Source organism: Patiria miniata, unplaced genomic scaffold, assembly GCF_015706575.1.
Source record: "Patiria miniata isolate m_02_andy unplaced genomic scaffold, ASM1570657v1 HiC_scaffold_3, whole genome shotgun sequence".
NCBI lineage: Eukaryota > Metazoa > Echinodermata > Asteroidea > Valvatida > Asterinidae > Patiria > Patiria miniata.
Genome location: NW_024037069.1, coordinates 12,055,108 through 12,080,852, shown reverse-complemented (window position 1 = coordinate 12,080,852; position 25,745 = coordinate 12,055,108). Strand labels below are relative to the sequence as shown.

The following is a 25,745-nucleotide window of genomic DNA, read 5'->3' as shown; positions in this document are numbered from 1 at the left end:
AAACGCAATTTTCTCAAAACTCGGTTTGCATCTATGTGCACAGATGTGTCACTTCGTCAAAACGGTGACGAATATCTGTCAATTTTTCAAGCCTCACGAATATAAATAAGGTTCCTATGCATTATGGTGTGCAGTAAAAAAATGTTTAAGAAAAGCCTCCTTCACGAGTTATTAATTGATAAATATCACCCTTTTTGCCGGCTGCCATTGGTCGATACCGAGACCCCCGCCAAAACACGCTGAGTGACGCTTTTGACATGCTAATGTTGTTTGCAACAACAGATTAAGTTAAAATGTGTAATATACTTAGATGATATAAGTGTTCAACTACTCGTGAAATAACAAGTTTGAGAAATTCCTAGAAATTGATATAACTACAGAGATTTGGGGAAGTTTTCGAACGATTTCTTCCAGACTTGAAGGTCAGCTATACCGGTACCAGTAGCCAGTATTGACGTTTCGGCATCTATGACGGCGATTTTTTTCACTGACATGAAGTTTAGAATTTCTTCTTCCGTTATAATTTAACATTTCAATTATACTGTAGCAGCTGTATGCAGGCTGCGAATTCTGAACTGTTGAAAACATGCACTTGTTTGATTTCTGACTGAAAGGACTACTTGGCACAAAATGTATGTTTGCATATGAGGGTTAATAATTAATATTTCCCATACAGTGTTTTAACCATCTTTTCGCTTGCATGAAAAAAATATGAGCAGATTTCATATTCCGTTACCATTGGAATGTCAACATACACTCTTGTGCTTTTTATCCATTGTACAGTCTTTATGTGCACATGCGCAGTTGGAGTTCCAAGCCGAATGCGTGGGTGCGCATTTGCTGAAATGAATGCACAGTAGTCGTCCTTTGTTTTAAGGCTGAGCATTTCCCCGTTACATTCCGAGGCAGACTGTGGCAGGTGGTTCACGCATTCAGTAATCGATACTTTTTTATTAAATTTAAATTTAGAATCTACATGAACATTTATTTGGATTTGTTTCTTTTAATATAGTCCACATGGAAAATCAATATAAAACAATTACAGTTTGTTAAAGGGAATTATTGATAAATCATTCAGAATGTGTTTAATGTCTGGTGTCACTATCCTTGCAGTCTGTGTCTTTTTTAGATTTTCACATGTTTTGCAATATTAACTAAAACAAATCATAGCAACTGAATTTAACTTTTTTGCAGTTTACCCCGGCCATTTACATTCTTTTTGTTATCTGCATTGACTTTAGAATTGTAGCAAGACTGGAGTACTAAATCAACATTTAAAAAGAGAGAAACGAAGCACAAAACGTAAAAACGAATAACAGACGCAATGCTCTTTTTGATCTGAGCCGGGCAGTATAAAACCAAAATAATAAGCAGCAAAAGTATGAAAAGTTAAATAATAACCTTTATGTTAAAAAATTGCTTACATTCATGCTCCAGGAATCGATCACTTTCCTTTCAACGAAGCGTTTTTAAAACTTCATTCAATTATGTAGACGAATGGCGCTCTGTATAAACGTTTGGCTGCAATTATCCACTGAGACATCCACATTCTATAACACAAACAAACAAACCAAACCAATCATGAATCATAATGTTAAAAAAGCAACCTTAGTTTGGCCCTTTTATTTAATAAATATTTTCCCGAAAGGACAGTCGGTGAATCAACATGAATATCAACGGGGATGTCATTAAAAAGCATTAGTTCGGAATCGAACCCCACTCAAGTGTTATTCTGACTGATTATGACTACCCACTACCGTCTACACTACAGAGTACGCCAATATATGAAGCCCGGGAAGGGAAAGGGTAGAATTTTTTTTGTAATTTGCTAATTCGTTCCCACGAACTACTAATTCGTTCGCACGAATTGCTAATTCGTTCGAACGAATTGCTAATTTGTTCGCACGAATTAGCAATTCGTTCGCACGAATTGCTAATTCGTTCCCACGAATTGCTAATTCGTTCCCACGAATTGCTAATTCGTTCCCACAAATTACTAATTCGTTCGCACGAATTGCTAACTCGTTCGCACGAATCGCTATTTCGTTCGCACGAATTGCTATTTCGTTCGCACGAATTGCAATTTCGTTCGCACGAATTGTTATTTCGTTCGCACGATTTCCTAATTCGTGGGAACGAATTGCTATCTCGTGCATCCAGGAACGCGTTGGTAATTCGTGGGAACGAGTTGGTAATTCGTGGAAACGAACTAGCAATTCGTGGAAACGAAATAGCAATTCGTGGGAACGAATTGCTAATTCGTGCGAACGAATTAGCAATTCGTGCGAACGAATTAGTAATTCGTGGGAACGAATTAGGAAATTACAAAAAAAATTCTACCCTGTCCCTTCCCGGGCTTCATACCAATAGGCTAATTAGTGTAGGATTTTGTGCTATCATACACACGAGTCTCTGCAAAACATGTATTTAGACAAAGCTCAACACAAACATATTGCAATACGAGTATCAAAATACAGAAGGAATATACTTACAGACGTTTACAGAATCAGAAACTCGGTTGAAACTTGCTAGTTTCGTTCAGCTATCAAACGACATGTGAACGCCGCCATTGTTTCTGATAACCGACGCTAAAGACTGGCCCAATGACTGGCCCCTAGTAACTCAATTTCATAAGAAAGTGATAGGGACCACATTAAGTCCGGGTACCAGACTCTATAAGTCACTTCGTTGAAAACTGACAGCGTTGTTTACGCGTTTCACGAAGTGACCTATCTCGATGCGCCAGTTTGTGAAATGATAATTTAGCATTTTGTAGCGATAGGTCAACATTTTTAATTAGCTGAATCAGTTTAATTAGCTAATTAGGCCACTTATGAATTGTAAATTTTCAGAAAATAAAGATTTCATCATGCATAACCAGAATATGCTAAAAAAACCATTCGTCAAAAATTCAGATTGGTCATATCGTGGTACGATCGACGAATTGTACTTAGTGCCAATGTTATTAAGCTAAAGGTGAAATAGAATGAAGAATGTTTGAAATCGCCATCTACAAACGAAAAAGAAGTCTTGTCAACGAATCTGAATTAACATAAACGAAAGGTGCTGCTCAACCACTTACTTGATTGAACTGAAATGGAATTGAATGCTCTGGTAGTGAAATTGAAACGCGTACTCAGAGCGATTCTCAAATTCAAACGAAGTGAATTTCAGATTTTCAGAAGTAAATGAACATTTTAGGAAATTGGCCGTGAAAAGCTATAAAATTAAATTGATGTCACATTGAGACATCGAGTGCCTGAGAAAAGCACGCATATAATATATCAGAAAATCAACATATAATGCTGTTTAGCCAAAAACAGTAGGAAAATATAAGTTTTCGTACTTAACCCATCTTCACTGAGTTATTAATCCACACTTTAAATAAGGTTGATTTGTCATATTTTTTCAGCTTTATTGTTTATTCCATATTAAAGTCAAATTTTAAGTTTTCTCTTGCATGATGGCGATAACAAATGCTGTTATCCCAAATCCTGTATATTTAGGGTCTGTATAATGAATTTTTTTTTGTAACAAACGTCACTTTACAGACTTCGTCTGCGGAGAGAGGAAATAAATCCGACTATAGTATGCACATTTGCTACGAGCTCATCTAGTGCAGAATTGAAACACAATGCCAGATTCTAGTGATGGTAAGTCATATCTGTAAAAAGTTTCGTTCAATGGCCTGTTTTTTTTTTTTTAAGACTCCATCATTAATGATGTAGGTCTATTCTCATATAAAATCAAGAGGAACATGAACCACACTTAAACCACTGTTTTATTCTAAGAGGTATCTTAATTGGTATTGGACAAAACTGAATCTGACCATGCCCATGATCCACTCGAGTGATGATGAGATATGGGTCCTGAAATAAAACAAAAAATAATCCCCTTGATAAATCATCACAAATTGACATCTTCCGTGTTCGTTATGTTAATAATCATTAAGGCTATTTTTCCTTTCACAGAAGACGGCGACTTTGGGCAGCAGTTGCCACCGCTTCACATCTACCTTAAGAGGGTTCTGGACAAATACCCGGAAGGTGGACAGATCTTGAAGGTAAGAAAATTTGTCTGTACACGGTAGAAATGTTGAAAAGTGTTTTAAATTTTGTATATAAAAACAACTTTCAGCATTATTCTGGGTTTTTTTGTAAACACAGGTTTGGCCTTTATGAAAGAAAAAAAAACGTAGTTAAAGCTGTTAAATATAAATATCTGTCCATTTCAGGAGCTTGTGCAGAATGCAGATGATGCAAAAGCAAAGAATGTGATTTTTCTTTACGACAAGACACACCATCCGAGCCATCAATTGTGGTCTGAGACATTGAAGGACTTCCAAGGACCAGCTCTGTATGCCTACAATGATGCAACCTTTCAGAAGCAAGACTGGTACAACATCCAGCACCCTGAGCAGAGTGGGAAGCTGGAAGACCTTACCAAGGTTGGGAGGTTTGGCCTGGGCTTCATCTCTGTCTACCATCTTACAGGTGAGTAATATTTATACTGGCAACCTCATTTTTATCAACATATTCTTTGCATTAGCGTACTTTTAATTGCACACAAAAGTCATGATTATCAAGGTTTTGATTTTTTTCTTTTCTTCACAGACATGCCCTGCATCATCAGCGGAAACAAAATCGGTTTCTTGGACCCACTGGAGAAGAACTTCATCCATGACCCTCACACCAACACAAAATACAAAGGCAGACGTGGTAAGAAGTGGAAGATGACAACCGATCTTCTGGCTGAATTTCCAGACCAGTTTTCACCATACCTGATTGACTTGTTTCACTGTAATAAACACAACTTTGAAAACAGTAAATTAGAGGGTACTGTTTTTCGATTTCCATTGCGAACCAGGGAATCACTGGTCAGTAAGTCGGTGTTCACTGATCATGCGCGTGTGCATGACCTCTTTGCGTCATTCCAGAGAGATGCAGAGATCTCTCTGTTGTTTCTCAAGCATGTAGAATCCATAGCCGTGTATGAAAGAGATCATATGTCTGACAATCCTAGACTTATTTGTAAGGTACAGATTCACGAAGACGATCGTCATAAGCTTCGTATGGACAGAACAACATTCCTGAGCCGGATTATCTCGAATCAAGACATTCAAACAATGAGCTGTGTACGAATCCAGAAGCAAACTGGATCACAGACAGCTCAAACGACCAGCAGATACATCATCTTGAACAGCTTAAAGAGCACATCCAGACGTCTCCAAGAACTGAACAAAGATGATGAACTGAAGTTGCGGCCATGGATGGGGATGTCCTTCCTAATAAGCTCTACAGCAGGTTTAGATGACGAACAGCGAAGTGGTCGTGTGTTTTGCTTCCTACCATTGCCAGAGAGTGAGAAGACTGGATTGCCAGTCCACGTACACGGCTACTTTGGTCTAGGAGACAACCGTCGCAGTATCAGGTGGCCAGATCAAGAGTCCCAGCATGACAACAAGGCACTCTGGAACAAGCTCCTCACACGGAAAGTCTTTCCGGAAGTTTATGCAAAGGTCATCCAGGCTGCTATAAAGAAGAGTAAAGATCCGTCTGATCCGACGAAGCCGTTGGATGTGTATAAAGCGTGGCCTTCCATTGAGCACATACAGGCAAATTGGTCAACTGGGGTCAAGAAATTCTTGCAGCTGCTAGCGAACAAGCCCATCTTCTACACAGAACATAATGGCGGCTCGTGGAAAAAGCCAATGGACGTGTATGTTGACCCCGAGGGAAGCCCCTTGATTTCAAAAGTGCTGAGAATCAAAGGTTGTCCAGTTGCGCAGCCTCCGCACCACGTTCTGGAGTCTCTTAAATGGGCAGGTGTGGCTTACAACACGGTTACACCTGCACTTGTGAGTAACTGGATCAGAGGGGATCCACTGCAGTTCCTGTCAAGTGACGAGAAGTTTGAGCTTCTTAAATACGTCACCAGTGAACCAGTTTGTGATCTGAAAAACCTGCGTCTGCTTCCCTTGCAGAGTGGCGATTTTGTTGCGTTTTGTAACGATGCGCCAATAGTATACATCGCGACCACAGAGAATCCAAGTTCTCTGATCCCAAATGGGGCGTCAAGATTCGCTGCAAGTGACCTGCCATCGACATTGCTAACAGATCCGAGCATAGAGGCGCACACACAGCTAAAAAGCCTTGGCGTTAATGATGTTGCACCTCTGTTGAAAGAGATGCTTCCAAGCACATGGAGAGGAGGAACAGATAATACCGTGCCATGGACCCCAGGACGGGGTCAACAACCAACAAAGGAATGGTTGGTGGAGTTGTGGAGATGGTTGCTGAAAACAGAGCTTGAGGCATTCAAAGGTATTCCCCTCATCCCGGTAGCACGCGATCGCATTGCAAGACTACAACAGAATAAGCTAATTTGCCAGGTGCGGGAGGGGGGCTCTTATGGGCGTTATCCTGCACGCTTGTCAGATAACATCTGTTCATTTCTTGAGTCTGTCGGGGCTGTTGTTATACGGGATCTTCCGTCTTATATAAGCGATCACCCACATGTCAACAGATTTGTTGGTGGTCCGACACCCGAAGGAGTAATGACCATTCTAGAGGCATGCAGCCAAAATAACCTCGATGCACAGGTTCAAGGTTTGGCTGCAAGCCCAAAAGACGAACTATGTACTTTCCTCTCAAAACTCCAGCACTTAACGCCCCAGCAAAGTGATATCTTGAAGTCTCTCTCTGTCTTTCTTGGAAGTGATGGGAAATATATTGCAGTCAGGACATGTCCAACTTCAATTCCTGGTGACTATTTTGAGTTACCAGTGAGAGCTCTGAGACGTCGATGTATTATGCTAAGATCTGATGAGTCGGACAACCTACTGTTACAACTTGGGGTTAAAAAGCTATCTGTTGTTGAGTTTCTACAAGGAAACGTCCTCCCTGCAGTACAGGAAGGATTCTATAGTGACGACGAATCATTGAAGATCATGAAGTGGGTCTTGCAGCAAGCAAGATTTGACCACTTGTTGACAGGCCTGAAATTTATTCCAATTTCTAAACGCAAAGCAAGTCCAGAGGAGCTGTTCGAGCCCTCTCAAACCCTTCAGGTAATGTTTAGAGGAAGCAGCAGGTTTCCAGTTGGACAGTATTCCAAAGGCAGACTGCTAGACAACTTGAAACGGGTCGGACTCAAAACAGAGGCAGACGTGTCACCAGATGACGTTTTGATGTGTGCAATGGAGGTTTCCCAAACCACAAACTGTGCTGATGTTGAAAGGGGGTCAGTCCTTTTACAACACATCAACCACTATCCAGGTTTCTTACGTGAACAGGTCACGAGCAACAGGACATGTAAAGCACTATATAAGTTTCTTGAAGATCTGTCTTGGGTTCCGTGTGAAGCTTCACCACCTGCTGATTACCCTAACAAGGCTGGTTGGATTGGAAACTCCCACACACTCTACTCGCCCAGACAAGTAGGGCCCATTGATTCTGCTCTGCTTCAAGGCTCTGTGCTCCCTCTTGTAAGGTTACATAACGTCAAAGATGAACTACTGAATGCCTTTGGATGGAAACAGAATCTTGATTCCAGCAACTACCAACACGTCGAACGGGTAATGCTTCATCTTAAGAATGTTGCCAACAACTACCAGAATGTTCTTGATAATGTGCATATTGTTTCTCATACAGTGTCCGAGATATATTCCTTCTTCACTAGAGCAGAGAATGAGCAAGTGAGACACCTTTTTCACGAGCATATGAGTGCTCCACAACCATGGGTGTGGCATGGTTCTGGTTTCACCACTCCTGACAAGATGGCCATGAGCAACGGGACACTTGGTGTTAGTTTGACCCCTTATCTACGCCTTGTTCCAGAGGATTGTCTCCAGTACGGCAATTTCCTAAATAGCATGGGTGTCCAAGAGACCTTCCAAGACAGCGCTTTTTGCGAAGTGCTGCAAATTGTCAGTCAAAAGCATGAAGCCAACACGGTTTCCAGTGAAGAGGATTACAAGAAAGACTTAAATCTTGTCTGCAACATCTTAAGCCACATGGTTAACCAAGAAAGATTTGACAGCAAGATGTCAGGGATCCTCGTTCCATGTAGAATGCCCAGAGGCCGAGAAAGAAAGCTACACATGGCATGTCCATCGCAATGCCTGTATGTTGATGAGGAGAGACTTGCAAGACAGATATTCGAAGAAGGTCCCCAAGACTTCGACAAGCCAATAATTCATGAGTTAATACCCAACTTGGTTGCTCAGAAATTGGGATTGCAACCACTGAGTCACGTGATTGCTCCAGTTGAAGCAGTAGAGTATGGATATGAAGTTGCTGGACCACACGAGACAACAGTGAATGCAATCAAGCGTAATCTTGATATGTACAAGGAAGGCCCGGGCATCTTTAACGAGTTGATTCAAAACGCTGACGATGCTGGAGCTACTGAAGTCAAATTCCTTCTAGACTGGCGCGACAACAAGCAAACAGCTCACAACCTTATGGGCGAAGGAATGAAATCGTGTCATGGACCTGCTCTCTGGGTTTTTAATGACGGCATCTTCACAAAAGATGATATTGCAAATATCTGCAATATAGCTGCCCAGAGCAAGAAAGATCAGCTGGACAAAGTTGGGAGGTTCGGATTGGGATTCACGTCAGTTTATCACTTGACCGATATTCCCAGTGTTGTCAGCGGACCGTATGTGCTTATTTGTGATCCCAGAGCAACCCATCTTGGATCCCGTGTCAAGCCGGCACAGCCAGGTATCAAACTCGATCTGACAAACGAAAGCCACAGACGGACGCTTGGGAGTTATCCGAACCAGTTCCAACCATACAATGGCATCTTTGGTTGCAAGCTGCCAGAGGCTGCACACTTCGGGCACACACTTTTCAGGTTACCACTGCGGACGAAAGCGGAAGCTGATGGCCAACAGCCAAATCAAATCTCAGATTCTGTCTTTGATTCCAAGAAGAGTACTGAACCACTGTTAGAGGCTTTGCAGAAGTCGGCATCTACTCTGCTTCTCTTTACACAGAACGTGGTTCATGTTACTGTGGAACAGCTTGAGTCTGAGAACATTGATGATGGGAAACCTGTTATGTCTGTCAGTGTTTCACAAGTCAGACAGCTGCCTCGTTCAATTGCAGCTCCAGCTGACGACTTGAAGACAGCTCTAATAGATGACTTGAAGACCCAACGAGGCATTCTGAAAACGACGGCAAAACGTGTAAAATTACCTGTCCCTGATTTGCCTATTCCAGAGACAACTATGATTGTGAAGGTGAATCAGGAAAGGCGAGTATTGGGTATGGGTGGGAAAAAGAAACAAAAGAAAGAAACGTTTCACTTCATCATCAGCTCTTGCATGGCAACGGAAGAACCTCTTGATCTCTCCCTTACCAAAGAGGGCATCAAAGCTGGAGTTATGCCGTGTGGTGGAGTTGCTGCACAATTAATATCTGGTGAAAGAGGGTTGACCCCTGAAACCACCCAGGGCAAGGCCTTTAGTTATCTTCCTCTTGCCGTCTCAACTGGGCTACCGTTCCACGTCAATGGCAACTTCTTGCTGCAACCTAACCGTCGCCAGCTATGGAGCAAATCCTCCTCCGACACGGGAGAATTTGAGACCCGTTGGAATATCTGCTTCATGGAATCAGTCTTGTTGCGTGCTTTTGTGAATCTACTGAAAGATCTTCAAATGTTGCATGAAAAAGATGTTGTTGATGCTCGCAACTTCCAGTGTTTGTGGCCCAGATGGAGTGAGTCTGAAACTGATTTTCATCCTTTCGTTAAAGCCTTCTACAAGAAGATAGTAAGTTGTGTCGATGCCCCAGACGTATTCTTTCACCAAAGTAAGTGGGTATCAGTCCATCGATGTTTCTTCACTGATTGGGGATTGACAGATCCTGAAGAGGTGAGAAGAAGTATAACAACTGTGCTAAGCAAGCATCAGGATCCGAAACGATGGGTCGAACTGGAAAGAGATGTAGTTGACAGCATCAAACAGGTAGACGCTCAAGAGGTTTTCGACAGCAACACCTTCAACATCCAGCGATTTTTATCTGAGGTATTATTTCCGATGATGAAGAATAACCCTCAAGACATCGAGTCTACCCACAGAAACAGGATTGTTCTTTACATGTTAGACCTTCGTCTTGGAGAAAGAAAACTGGAAGATTATGATGAATTACTGAAGGCTACGGAGTGTATACCGACTTCCCCAGAAGGAGAAGACTTGGCAAGACCTCAGGATTTGGTGAATCCTGAATCACCAGTTGGATCACTGTATAGCGAGACTGACTGCCGGTTTCCATATGGAGAGCTGTACCGTAAACAAGAACGTCTTCTGTCTTTATCCCAGCTAGGGATGGCTTCGCATGACTTATCTTGGGAAGATATCTGTGAGAGATCACAATCACTTTCAGGGGGTGAGAATGTTGTCCAGAGGTGCGTGACTCTTCTAAAGCTGATGGATGAAAAGCTCAGAAGGTATGACGAGCCAACACCCGATCATAGGAAACGCATCCAACAAGCAGCTTTCCTTCCAGTCCTGGAGAAGCCCCTTAGCTACCCTATTGATTGGTGTCACTCTGACAATGAGTTTATGTCTGCAGACATGCTTCATACACCAGAACACCAGAACCTTCTTGGGTCCGTTCGACCACTATTGGACGAGAACAGATTGGGATCTGAGGCAAAGAGTGACAATGTTAAAACCTTTCTTGGATTCACGGGAAAACAAGTTGCAGTCAATGATGTCATTTCACAGCTTGTTATTTTGATCAATCAAGCACCTGGGGTGGCTCATCAAACATCAATGGTTCGCAGTATATACGCATATCTCCAGAGCAAAATCTATGTGGAGTCTCCAAACGGTGAAGATACTTTCAAAGAAGAGCACCGTGCTGCTGTGAACAAGCTTCGTTCGATAGGATTCGTTTTCTGTGATGGCCAATTCAGAAAGTGTAAACAACTTGCTTTTCTCTACGAAGGCAAAGATGGACCATATCTGTACAAAGTTTCCCGTGAACTCACTCAATTCAGCAACCTGTTGCGGATTTGTGGTGTAAGAGATCGCTTTCAGCTAGATGACTTCCTTGAAACTCTTCAGCTTCTGAAGGAAACATATGGCGAGGAACCTCTGGGTGAATCAGATCTGAAAACCGCGACGTCGATGTTGTCAGAAGTTGTCTCCAAGTTAGAAGAAAAGCATGGAAAAAACACTGAAGGTAGCCAAGAAAGCAACTTACAAAAAGGCTTAATCCATGTCCCAGACATCTGCGGGATCTTGCGGTTACCAGGAGAGCTGACATACAACGATATGGAATGGGAGGGAAGTCGTGACGAAGAAAAGTATACACATCGAGATATATCGTCCCCCATTTATGCTAAGGTTTTGGGTATCGTCACTGAAAGGGAGAAGTACATTGATAGCTGCTTACCATTGCAGGGATTTGCAATAGATTTCGGCCAGAGTGAACAACTAACGGATCGACTGAAAAACATACTGAGGTCGTATCCAAACGTCTCTGATGTATTCAAAGAGCTTCTTCAAAATGCCGATGATGCAGGATCAACAGAGATACACTTCGTATATGACCCGCGTCATCACGAAGCAAAGAAGGTCATATGTGATTCCTGGGCTGCCGTAGGAGACCTTCCATCACTCTGTGTGTATAACGACAAGCCATTCACGGAGGCAGACATCAAAGGCATTCAAAAGGTAGGAGTTGGAGGAAAGAGAGACGACATTACAACAACTGGGAAATTTGGAATCGGTTTCAATGCTGTTTACCACCTGACTGATTGCCCGAGTTTTCTTAGCAACAATGACACCCTTTGTATGTTTGATCCGCTTTTGATGTTTTCTCCAGTGACACAGAAAAATTCACCCGGGAAACAATTGATGGTGGACGATCGGTTCAGGGAAAACTTCCCTGACATGTTGAGAGGATATCTAGAGGATATACCTGCCTTTAATGGAAAGGGGGGAACAGTTTTTCGGTTCCCACTCCGAAAAGAACAATCAAGGCTTTCTGAAGAGACTTACCATCCAAGGAGAGTACAGGAGCTGCTAGGCGAATTCAAAGAAGTGTCTGATGAAGCTCTACTTTTCCTCAACAACATCAAAATGATCAGTGTTTCATGTATTGATGAACACACCAACAACCTGACAACAGAATACAGCATCAGTGCAAAGCTTTCAGAACAAGACGAAGATCGACGCTCAAAGCTGGCAGAGCACCTCAAGCTTTTCACAGATGACCCTTGTGAGACAGTTGAGCCCATGTCTCATGTGTACACACTCGTGACAAGTGACTCGCTTGGCGCTGAACAAACATGGCTCATTTCTCAGACGCTGGGGTTTGAAGGTATGGAGTCTGAATGTCAGTCGGTGTCAAGAGCTTGTAGCTTAAAGATTCCACGTGGTGGAGTAGCGGCTCTCCTCAAGGATAGCAGAACGGAGATGACAACAATTCAGCGACCCAAGGCCTACTGCTTCCTCCCACTGCCGGTTTGCACCGAATTACCAGTGCATGTGAATGGGACATTTGAGTTGGGTTCGGCAAGAAAGAATCTTGCAAAAGGCGATGATTATGCAAAATCAGATGATACTTCAGACAAGAGCCCACTCATCCATAGATGGAATCGAATACTGGTAGAGCATGTACTTGCCCCAGCCTATGCCAAATTAATTGAGCATGCGGGGCGAATAATACTTGGGGAAGCTGATGCCAAGTCTTTGAAACGGCACCTTTGGCGTTATGATGAGCTTTTTCCAAAGCATTTGAAGAGCTATAGTGGAGAGTGGGAACTCCTAGCAAAAGCTACGCTTCGGTACATCAGTGAGAAAAACTTGAAGGTTTTACCTGTTGTACATCAAACCGAAGATAATGTCACAACCACCTGGCATCATCCAAACAGTGATGACAGTCATGCTTTCACTGATAACTTTGCAGTGAGTAGGTCTACACCACGGGAGTTAATGCGCTCCTTCTTGCTGAGTGTCAACTTCAACCTGTTGGCCAGCTCCCGGGATGTATGTTCGGCGTTTCAAGATTGCGATGTTGGAGCAAAGTTTGTATCTCCGCAATCTGTCGTTCAGCATCTTTCATCTGGATCTAATCAAGTGGCACAGACCATTCCTGCTCCATTGGAGAAAACCAAATTCAAGAACATCCAGACTTTACTTACAGTGTTCAAGTACTGCCTAGAAGGTATCGAAAATCCAGCTGAGCTGAATGGCTTACCCATGCGTGTGACGAATGATGGCATACTGCGTGAGTTTTCAACGTGTGATGGTTCATATGTGACTGAACACTCCAGGGTACTACCTTGTCTGCAGAATATATTCCTTCACAGCAAGCTTGTTTCATCGTGCATTGATTGGTTCGAGAAGCTTAAGAAAAAGAATTCCGAGGCTGCTTATAGCAGTGGAGTGTTTAAGCAGTTTACCATAATGGACCTGGCCCAACACCTTGGGAAGCATCTGCCAGAGAGCTGGCAAGGTTGCAATCAGCACGTTGAGTGGACACCAGACAAAGATGGCCATCCCTCTGAGTCGTGGCTTGGAAATCTATGGGCATTCATCTGCAGTGAGACGGTAGAGGAGGGCTCCCTAAAATGTATCAACCAATGGCCAATATTCCCTACTACGTCGGGTAAACTGGTGCCCCCTTCTTTATCCAAAACTGTATTATTGCTGCCAAACGAAGTAGGGTATAGAATGGAAATAGCCGATGTGCTGCGCAGCCTTGGTCTCCCTTCCATTTCGCAGAACCTTATGTGTGAGCTCAAGACGTCCTTTACTGGCAGTGGCACACAAGTACACGTACCGCATGCACCAGCAGGACTAGAAGATATACTTCAAAAAAACTTAGCCCTGACATCGTCAAGACAAGATGTGACGGATGTGATCGCATACGTGCAAAAAACAGACGGAGACATTGGTCATCCGACACCCTCAGAGTGCGACACTCTTCTTCGTTATTTTCAAGAGGGCAAGAATATGTCGGAAGACAGCATGAAGACTATCAAGAAGCTCCCAGTTTTCAAAGTTCTAGGAGAAGACAACACAATTGATCTTTACCGTTTTGATTACTACCACACTGCAGATGGCTACGGAAAGTTGATGGTTGAAGCCAAGACCTGGATGGACAACATGCACTGTGTTATTCTGGAGCCCAATCATACATTGAGTCGGATCTACCTACAGCTTGGAATAACTCCAATCACACAATCTGACATGTATCTCAAGTACATACTTCCAAGCTTCCTAAACCTCAGTCAAGAGGGTCAATTGCAACACGTCGAATTCATCAGAGATAGCGTCCTACACCAAGCTTCAGAACCGGAAGGAAAAGAAATTCTCGAGCGTCTTTCCCATATTGCGTTCATTCCAGATACAACGGACATACCACGACAAGCAAGGTTTTTTTACGACGGTGATAATTCTGTCTTCAAAGCGTTGATTGAACCAATCAAGTTACTGCCTGAATCCATGGGATCCCTGAAGTATTTCCTGAAGAAAATTGGTCTCCATTCAGAAGTAACTCAAGACGACTTTCTTCAGTTTGCACAGGAGGTAGAAAAAAGGGCCGGTGAAGTCGAAGACAAGGAACAGAGAGAGACATTGTGTCGCCAATCTCGTCTTCTGACAAATCAACTGAAATACAGGAAAAAGCTCTGCGATCCAAACTTCCTGAAGAGAATCGCAACGATCAAGTTCGTTCAATCTGTCCCAATCAAGGCAGAACTGCTTCACATCCACCCTGCATGTTATTTGACGGGAAGTCACAACAACCAAGCGCCTGCATTCATTGCATTCCAAGGATCAACGTCGGAGACACATTTGAAGCTTGTCTGGTCAATTTGTATGATACTCCCGTCTTGGGACATACCGATAAACGAACAAGTAAATAAGAAAATTACTGTTCATGAATGCCTTGGAATTGAAACCGTAATTGTTGATAAAGTTATTTCGCACGCACAAAACATTTGTGGGGTGATGAAAACAAAGAATGCGATTCACAAGGAAGACACACTGCCTTCAGAACAGAGAGAGACGTTCAAAGACGTCATGGGCAAGATTTTGGGATACCTGGAAGGTCTAAACTTGGCTGAGCATGGCGAGGACATTAAGAGTCGGTTGAAGTGCACTCCAGTATGTCTTGTGGAAGAAGGACGTGTATTGGTGAGAGCCGATCAGTTGGTATTTGAAATGGACAAAGATCTTGAGCCCTCTTTGCGCCCGTACTTGTACAAAGCACCAAGGGAATTGGCACAGTTTGATACTGTCCTCAGACTGCTTGGAGCCCAGGATTCATGTTCCTTTGACCAGCTGGCAGGAGTGTTGGCTTCAATGAAAGTGGAGTGTGGTAATCAACGTCTAGGTCCAAACGAACAGGAGACAGCCGTGGGTGCTGTTAAAGCAATGCTTGGACTACTGTTGCGCAATAAAAGCGGTCAATCCACGTTTTCCGCATCCGAGCTGTATTTACCTAATACAGAATACGTCTTGAGGAGGTCGACTGATCTGTATTATGCTGACCTTAACCAAATGGGGCAATATAACCTTGCACCAACAGATAGGGAATTCATCTTTCCAGTAAAGCAGTGCGGATTTCTGGTTGAGGACGAGATACGTCTCATTAAACTTCTTCCAGAGTCCCTCCGACCTAAGAATCTTGGGGATGAATGGAATGAGAAGCCGTTAGACACCAATGAAGACTGCCCCGCTGGACAGCATTGTGAGTATCTGGAAGGCATCAAGCGAAAGGTGAAATCAGAGGAGATGACTCGTGTTTTGCTCAGACTTAGGCAACACCAGCTCGAAAACAAACAACCGAGTGCTGACATCAAAGAGCACATAACACAACTCCAGGAATTTGACAATTTCGTCTGCAAAACAGAATTGAAGCTTGGCTTATACGACAATAATGGACATAAAATTGCAGAGCACAGGCACTCGCGGGAAGCGTATTTTGACAAATTGGCGGGCATAATGTACCTGGAACACTCCTCACTCTCTCAGCAGAAGGGTTTGACTTTTGGGCAAATTGCAGACAGTTGCAATGCCCTCCTAGGACATCTACTAAATCCTGAACATGTACGTCACTGTGCGCACGCTTTGGACTGTCAGAATCTTGTGGAGATGAATACAATTATTTCCCGGTCTGACATCCCTGAGTACGATATCACAACAAGTGCTGTCCAACCGGAAGAGCACAGCCCGGGTACACTAATACCAAGAGATATTCATCACCTGCTTGATCATGACCCCTACAACCGTTTCCTCGTAGATGAGATAGTAGGTTATGAAAGAGACATTGACGAAGGAGACCAGTTGCAGTATGATGATAGTGACGACCTTGCCTTGGGCCCTGATGATAGGGTACCGTCAGAAACACCGGCGGATGGTGCTACTGAGCAAATCTATGCCAAACTCCTTGAACAGATTGACAAGGGTGATGAGACAGTCAACTTATCGAAACGATACAAAATCGACGTTGGAGGAAAGGAGTCCATCATAGTTAAAGTGACGAGACTTTATAAATTCCTGCGACCAAAGAAACAACGAGACATGATAGTCGTTCCTCTCACCCAGGAACCTACATCCAATGTCCCGCCTGCGGCACATATTGACCAAGCTCTTCCAGAAGACATGCAAAAAGACGAAGAGCAAATAAAGAAGGAGGTTGATGAGGTATTTGGAATGCCGCCGGAGGAACGCAAAAGGGTTTTCTACCGTCTCTATCGCAAGTGGCATCCCGATAAGAATCAAAGCCAGCAGGAACGTGCCAATAGGGCCTTCCAATTCCTCAAACAAGAAATAGATAGGCATGAAAGGGGTAGTGAGCCCAACCAGCGGTGCTCTTATCAGTATTCTTACTGGGAATCAGAGGTCAATAGGGACAGGGAAGAAGCCAGACGATATCAAGAGGCGTATTACCGTAGTCGGTCCAGCGCCAGATCAAACAGATCATATGGTAACTTTGTGCCGCCGTCCTTTACAAGAGAGACCCCAGATCCACGAAAAGCACGGCTATGGTTCCGTCAGGCCAAGGAACACCTTAAGGTTGCCGAGCAGACGAGCCAACTCGAGCCAGTCCCAGCTCAGTGGATAGCCTTCCAGGTACATCAGGTCGCAGAAACTGCCCTCAAAGCAGCTCAGTACAGTCTGGACGGATGTCCAGACATGAACTGTAACGATCTAATATCTCTAGCTAGGGCAGTTTGCCAACACAGGGACGTAACTTCTAGCCGAGTGTCTGAGGTAACACATGAACTAGTTCAACTGAATTGCGACTTCAGTAAACCTCGCTACCCGCAGGGGAACTCAAAGACAAGTGGACAGGAATACAGTGATTTCAGCACAGCGGACGTTTTGGAGAAATGTGGAGAACTGCTGAATCTTGTCCAAGAAATCATCGGTTTCAGGTTATTTTAGACAACATGATACGAAGCTGAAGCAAGAAGCTTCATGCCGTTATGACAATAAATGAACAAGTGGCTGGAAGGGCCTTACTGTTAATTTGTGCTTATTTTGTTCACTTCATTTTTAGTATGTTGAACTGTGATACTCATCTAGGCATATATCTTTCATCTGCGCGTACCTTCGATTAATATAAGTCTTAGTCAGAAATACCCGAGCCAGGAGGCACTGCAGCCTTGGAAGTACTGACTAACATTTTATGTTCCCATCTGTATATATGCACTGAGATAACTGAGCAACTAAGTAGGGAGCTGATGCTGCTTTGAAATAAATGTTGACACTATCAAAGCTTTTCGAAGTTTCCTACGCCTGAGTCTGTCTTGCACCTGTTCGTAGCCAAGTAGCAGTTGATATGTTCAACGAGATGCTCTTGAGCTTGTTAACTGTAGATAGTGTTTGTTTTTTGTAAAGTTACATTGACAAGAGGCAGGATTAAAGAAATGTATACTCGATAAAAAACTTGACAGAAAAAAATAATCAAGCGCAAGGATGTAGACATTTGTTTAGTATTTGTAGCAATTTATGTAGGACATTGATAAGAGCCTCAAAGATTTATGTTGTCTGTAAACGTGTTGTAAAAGTACTAAAAGTACTAGGTGTAAAAGAAGGAAAACATAATTATCTCATGCTTAGCATGGCCATCAAATAGTTGTACGAGTGTCTAAATGTCATTCATGTGCCTGACGCATGTAATACATAACTTCAGAGTTTGTTGTGTGGATCGATTCCGCGCCTTTGAAATAACAATTTGTGAATTTGATACAATAAGAATTTCAAAACCAGGAATAATTTTTTATTTTCGTGATCATTTTGTTTTGAATAGATATCAGCAGCAGATTTAGTTTAAATAAAAGTAGCTTAGTAATAGAATACTTTGTTTTCAGTATCTTCGGTTGAGTGGTCGCCGAGCGTAACGATAATTTTTTTTTGTGTTAAAAATTGTCGCGGTACAAAACATTCGTGTGATAAAATGTTACATAAGCATATACAATGGCCAACTTTTTGTGTCAAAATACGACAGACGCGTTCTTTTGAATCGTAATGTTTTTCCACATTTATTACACCAAGATCTTTAGAAATTTATGGCTTAAGGAACAAGGCCTAGTGTGTAGCTTAAAAGAAAATGTATCTGCCACGCACTTGAAATGTGTTTGGAAATAATGTATCTACATGTATATACAGATCGTAGTTCAGTTGCTTGTTAGTTTAAAAAAATGGTAAGAAAACGTGTTTGGTATTAATTTTTCAGTTACGCAGTTCGACTTTATTATATGCATTAATTGGAGTATACCCCCAAAGAAACTGCCTCGTAAATCTAGGGAATTTTCTTACATCTGTTTAATATGGATATCATTTATTTGCATTTAATTAAGATTGATCAGTCATGTTTGAGGATCATTAAGCATACATGTATACGATGTTTCTAGTTTAAAGAATTGTTTTAGTTTTTTATAAACTGTTGTAGAAGGTTTTCATGATTATCCTTTGTATATCGCACAGAAGACATGGAGAGAAGGTTTTGTACTGGAAATTTGGATCAGCCATGTCTTAATTACAACCTGAAGCTTAAAAAAATGAAACTTAAAACACGTACAAATTTAGCGAACGTTGGTGATGATTGATGTTATAGTGAAGAAATATATATCTCAAGAGAGAGAAATATATTGCAAGCAAAGACAAGAAGATATCACGTTATACCACTGTTTCAAAAAGAGAGGTTAAACTGTAGATGTAACGGGAAATACTGGAATACAGTTTACATGAGCAATATTAATTTTTGGTATACAAGACGTGTAAAGTATTTTCCTTCCACTCGCAGAGATTTGTTTAAAAACGTTTAATTTGATAATCATCAAAACACACTGTCAATTTTTTACATGTAAAACACTGAACTGCATTAGGAGAGTTGAACTTTGAATGATACCTGCGGCTAAAATGGAAACATCCACAAACGACCAGGAGTCCATAATGATATGTATTTGACTTTTTAAAGGTCGAAGATTAAGAACACTTAATATGAAGGATCACACGTGTCACGTACCATGAATCCAGAAGTTTTATTGATATGAATTCACTGAAATAATTTTACGACTGAAGGGATAAGTTTCTCACGTTTTTATCATTTTGACAGTATGTGTAGATTTCTGTAGTTATATATCATTTTTGTGTTAGTAGGCCTGATTAAAGAGCAGCAAGTGATCCTTTTTTATAACCTGCTGAAATTTTTATCCGTGGTTTCGGTTTGTTTAAGTGTTATGGTTTTATATGGGTTCAGAGTTTGTATACTTCTCATATATCGTGATAATATACCTCGAATAGTGAACATTCATGATGATGTGACAAGTGTTTATTGTTTGCGGTTACGAAAAAGTAAACAAGAGGATCATACTTACTAAGGGTGAAATTTAAAATAAGATAAATACTGGCATGAATACTGGCTATCAAATGATGGTAATACAATTGCAAGCAAGTAGGATTCGTCAAAATAAGTTTTTCATGATTTTGTTGTACCGCAAGTGTCTTCTGTAGAAACGTCTGTAGCGTTTTCCTGGCAACTTTTACTCAAAAATAAGTAAAAAGGTTTAAAACATGGCAATGTTGCCTCTTGTAATTTGTTAAAGGTACGTTGGCATATAGCTGTATTCGATTTCATTTATTGCCGTGGTTCGCATTAAAACACAGCACGAGAATTTATTAAGACAAAGGGAATCCCTCATACAAAAATTTACTGTTGAGTGGCTATACTTTCATTTCATTTCATTTTTTTTTGTACCGAATTGGAACACACCCCTTAAATCTGGTAAAGGTTACTTCAACATTTTAAACCTAAATATTTAAATATAAATATTATATCTGCGGGAGAAAACGAGGTCAGCAAGAGAAATCCGACATTATGAATTTAGTTTCAGTTTTCCATGCAGGAGAGGGCCACAATTACATTATTGCGGGAGGGGTATTTGTGCTTTCGAGGGGTGGTTTTCCATATCGAGAAGGTGCACAATCTTGTTAATGTGAGAGGTGCACTTGTGTTTTTGATCGGGGCAGTTCAAGATGGGCTCACTGAGCTGGCCATCCGATGCTTTTCCCCTTTCGCGATAAAAAAGGTCTCTCTACATAACTAGTCATTCATGGGCGGATCCAGAGAGGTTACAGCGGGGGCGGAGGGTGTGCCCAAGGCCCAAGAGAGGATCCAAGGGGAGGGGGGAGGGGGGCAACGGGGCTATGCCCCCTCCCCCCCCCCCCAAAAAAAAGTCACACAAAGGCAGCCACTACGTACATCACCATCTTATCCAAGTTGCCTCAGATCGGACCACTATCGGGCATCTATATCCATTTTTATTTCGGGGCCCTTTTAAAAGCGGGCCCAAATCCCACGCCGTGAATGTGGACCTACTTTTTAAAGACCACATTTGATTGCTCCCCCCCCCCCCCCCACCAAAAAAACAGATTGTGTTCTGTATCCGCCATTGCGGAGGCCGAAGGGATCTTTCAGTTCACACTGACGGAAGGTGCCCCTTTTTCTGAATAAGTGCCCATTTTTTGTGTTCCCCCCCCCCGTTTGAAAAGCGTTCCGCCGCCCTGCCCCAAGATGCGTACCGGGGCATTTCGAATGACTGCACCAAAATAATTCTTTAAGTTAAGAATTGAATGCTGTACTTTCTGGTTTCGTTTTTATGCCTTCGCTTACGCACCGCCCTAAATATGGCAAATTCATTGCAGAGAAATAAATGTTCTGATTTTATAGTCTATTGAAAGATTGTCTGTAATAAACTGCAAACTCTTGAAAAACGATGTATAATAACTAATTAGCCTACGCTGACCAGCGCACGGCCAACGAAAACCCGCATAGTATCAGCGCTAGAATAATAGTGATACAGTTGTCCTTCATTGACATTATAGCCTTGTCAAAGACATAAATAAGTCATTAGTGGGCGTTAGAAATAATGGAAAGTAACAATTCCATCTTTTTTCGGTAAATCTATTTGCAAATAATTTAAATTTGCGGGTACTCCAATAGCACTTGTACGTCTTTATTTTATTCCACGAATTCGTTGGCTCGCAGCAGCTCTAAGCTTTAATCTGATATCCAAAACATAAATTTCACAGATCACGTTTTTGAAAAAAGGGCAAAATGTTTCAGGGTTGCATTTATCTGGGGGTCACCCTGTGTAGCAAACCTCGATCCACCCCCTGGAGGCATGGTCGCATGGCCCCCGTTGCACCCCCCCCCCGCCCCCGCCTGGAACTGTAGACACGAGCCGAAAGAAAACTCCGAAACATAATGTGGCCCAATTATTTACGGATAATCATTGAGGCTCCATTTCAAGGCTCCATTTCAATACCACATTGCTTATTAAGATGCAGCGTAGTATAAGGTAGCAGACCAGTAAATAAACTTCCATAGACCCCAATGGTAAATGCTCCCAATTCAGAAATTCGGGGAAAATACTCACAACTCTCCAAGGTGTTCGAGACCCACATCAAATTACAGCTTATTTCATCATCTTGCATTTTCTTTTCAATTTTCGGGGGTCAACTGATGACTTTTAGGAGAAATTTCCATCTGAAGATTATCACCCCTGAAAATAGTCCTGAAGCTCATCGCCATTTTGAAAAACAATGCCTACACTCCATTGCAAAATAGAGCGCTTTTTGGGTCCAAATTACATCCAAATTACACAGAACTGCAAGCTCCCAGTCCTGTGCACGGCTTCCACCCATATTTTTTACAAACCCTCAAGTTCATGGCCCACAGCATGCTCAAATACTGAAGATTTTGAGGGCATGCAAATCGTGATTTGGCCGGCGTAGGCAATTTCGGACCGATTTACTGGTCTGCACCATTTACTATGTTTTGTTTGCTGCCCCCAACGACGACTTTTACACAAATTGCAAGTTCGGGTCGAAACAGGACCTGAAAAACAGCTACCGTTATCAAGTAAGCAACAATTTGTCGTCTTGTTTTTATGTTCAGAAACCAGTACATGTACAGCTAATTTTGATTCTAGTGAAAGTGTGCATCCTACTTAGAATTATGACAATGGATATTAAGATCGTCAATTACTTCACCGACGGAAGGGCATCTGAACAATTTGTTGCCATTGTACACAGAATCGGAGTTCCTACGGACAACCTTCCAAGTGGAGAAAATGCACGTGAAGACACACTCACGGAATGGGACCGCTTAAGAAGTTATGAAGATTTAAACAAGTTGATCACAGAACCGTGTAGTTATAAGGTCCAAGTATATGACAGAGATGACATTCTTGCTAACAAGAGAATGAAACTCAAACTCCTAGTGGACAATGCAAAAAGAGGTCCAACTCTTCGTGCTGACGTGCAGTGCGGCAATAACTGAATTGTTGAAGTCACAATTGCTGACGGCCAAAATAACTACGAAGGAATGGATGCTGTCGTCTTTCATTTAAATAGAGAAATCACTCCAAATCCTGCGCCTCCGGCCGACATGAACCCCAACCAGACATGGTTAAACGTGTTATTTTGTCAGTTTTAATTTTTTTTCAGTTGTTATAGGTACAGTTTCTGCAGCTATCCGAAAAGTTACTGACGAAATTATTGTTAAAAAGCATACTTGGTTTAAAGATAGTAATGACACTTGCCTCCCTGTGTAACTAATCTTTCTGGCATGCTGCCTAAACATTTATTCGCCCCACGGCTTTTTTTATAAGTACAAAGCAGGGTATAGTCATGGTATAGTGCACATGTACAAGGGTCGCAACGCGTCTTCGATATCACTTTGACATTTCTGACGAACACCTTTATCCAGACAAACCATTGTTCATCGGAAGAACTTGGCTTCTACCGTTATCTATGAACTATAGTATTGACCTTTCTCGTCATGAGCAGCCCTTGCCCGCCAACGTTACATGGACGAACTTTGGTCAGAAATAAGTGTGACGGTCTTTTTGCGCTGGGTGTACATCCGTATAGCCGAAATAACGAACCAGACTTGTGTCAAGTACAAAGTAGGGTATCGTGCACATGTACCAAGGGTCGCAACGCGTCTTCGATCATGACTTTGACATTTCCTGTCGCACCTTTTCCCAGACAAACCATTGATCATCGGAAGACCTTGGCTTCTACCGTTATCTATGAGCTTTAATATTCATCTTTCTCATCATGAACCAGAGCCACCCTTGACCTTGTGACGGCCTTTTTTTTGAGTTTACAAAAATAATGAAATGTTATTAGCATATGGCCTAGTTTGTACTTGAACGTTTAATTTTTAAGCAATTGTTGAAAAGTAGGCCTTTTAACTGATCTTATTTTTATACGTTTATTTGCTATATATTAATTTATGAATTCATTAAATTTCTGTATCCAGGATATGCCCAAACAGCTTCAACTAGTTTTCATTGGGGCCCTGCATGTTACGTGATTCTATTTATGATTGAGGCTTGTAAAAGACGACACTTTTTCAGACAGTATTCTGACTAACAACTGTGTATTCTGAACTCTTTCAACTGCATGTCTGGTGAACATAGCAACACATTATAGAGGGCGCTATACAGTTTTAGTGGCGCTTCAGAGTGAACTCTTATATCCCAGACACTGCATACATAAGAGACTACATGCACGTACAGTTACACAGTACAATACAATAAAATAGAAGCACATGGAATTAACTGTTAAACAACTATTTACAAATATTTGTAAAACTATTACAACTTTTAAACAACGTTTCTAAACAGGATAATGGTGGGGTAAACACAAAGATGTGTAGGCCTATACATGTACATTAATGTTGTGCATCAAAATAATTTAGTCTAATGACTTGCTGATCACGTGAGGGCCGAAATTTAATTTATTTTTTTCTGGTTTAATATTTTTTTCTTATGCCCTTTTTACAGCTCAACTTATATACAACATAATTATGTAAATAAAATTTTAAATCTAATTTAATCTAAAATATCTCGACATGCAAATCCAAACGTTATGATACGGTCTCATTGTGACATTTTTGCCCGTTCAGAACAGTTGACAGTTTAACCTCTCGTTTGGACAATTCAATAGTGTGCAAATTTAAAGTTATGATCATAAAGTGGATTTTTAAAATAAAGTGGATTTTAATCAGTTAGTAACTATAACGACTTAAGGAAGACAAAGAAGAAAACATAATTCATCAAGTTTGTCGCTGTAGTAGAAATCAGTTGGAAAACACTATATATCAGACGTACTTGGAAATAAACTACATATCTATTTCAATAAAAAAACAAATGATCAGCTCCAAAATTATATAGGGGGCCTACGTGTTTTATTTCATGCATTTGGAAATGTTTTGAAGTTGTTTCATTTGAGGTTTATAATTCCATGGAATCGCCCAAACATTTTGCCAAAACAATTAACTTTAAAAAGATTGACAGAGAACAGAGGTCTGATATGTTTCACCTTCCATTTACTCTGTACATCCACCGCCCTCCACTCCGGTGACAGATCTCTCTTGCATTTTTTGTGTGTGAAGGAAACGCCAGGCATGGGCCTTATTCCGAGTTGGCCATTTTTGTCGAGTTCACTTTTAATGCATTTTATTGTTAACTGTTGAATGGGATGACGCCAGACTATTTATGCAGGCAAATTGCAGCCTTTATTTTACCGTCATTTTGTTTTTGAATATGGCTTTGGCTTTTAACATTAGGCCAAAAAAAATAAGTCGGTCTCTGGTCAGCGCGCGCGTCGATTTTAATCATGCGCGTCGACCTTTTATTTTTCCAAAATGTTCCGCGGTAGCTCCAACAGCGCCCTCTATTTCCGCACCTCCTCAATTTTTTCTTTTTACCAAAGAGCACCAAGGAATGGGAAATTGCAACAAGGCAAATGATCGAAAGCACCAAGGCAAATTATGGAGGACACCAATGTAAATGAGGACACCAAAAAAGCAAAATAGTACCCACCTTGTCTGTACAATCCAAGCTTGAAGAAAAAAAAAATCAAAAAAAAAAAAAAAAAAAAAAAAAAACGCGTGGCCGCGTCAATTCCGGAACTTTGGTCTGACCAGAGACCGAATATTTTTTTTTATTTTGGCCTTAGGGAATGTTTATATGATTCGTTGAAGCAGACTGGAATTTATTACTAAAAAAGTTGCTTTCATTTTTTTTGCAAGTTTAAAAAAAAAAGATTTTACCTCACTTTCAATTCAATATGGCCGACTCGTGAATAAGGCTCATTGTGTTCGCTCAACCTCACCGCCATAATTTATAAACCGTGCGCAGGCGCGCGCATGCGTAAGTACTCTCAGTCACTGGTTAAGTAAAATTTACAA

At 41.6% G+C, this 25,745-nt stretch overlaps 1 protein-coding gene across 1 annotated transcript; it reads left to right on the top strand.

Annotated features, from left to right (window-relative positions):
* Positions 1-3,934: 3,934 nt before the first annotated feature.
* On the top strand, positions 3,935-17,419 carry LOC119736475 (sacsin-like). The gene is made up of 3 exons (XM_038210492.1): positions 3,935-4,063; positions 4,235-4,493; positions 4,614-17,419. Exons 1-3 carry the CDS (start codon positions 3,935-3,937, stop codon positions 17,417-17,419), a joined length of 13,194 nt encoding a protein of 4,397 aa, XP_038066420.1.
* Positions 17,420-25,745: the final 8,326 nt, after the last annotated feature.

What these genes read in the sequence shown, in the direction of transcription:
- LOC119736475 (XM_038210492.1), top strand. Translation starts at nt 3,935, where the DNA reads ATGTTAATAATCATTAAGGCTATTTTTCCTTTCACAGAAGACGGCGAC. An exon ending in AAGGTGGACAGATCTTGAAG is followed by an intron (nt 4,064 to 4,234) that starts GTAAGAAAATTT and finishes TGTCCATTTCAG; the next exon opens with GAGCTTGTGCAGAATGCAGA. An exon ending in CTCTGTCTACCATCTTACAG is followed by an intron (nt 4,494 to 4,613) that starts GTGAGTAATATT and finishes TTTTCTTCACAG; the next exon opens with ACATGCCCTGCATCATCAGC.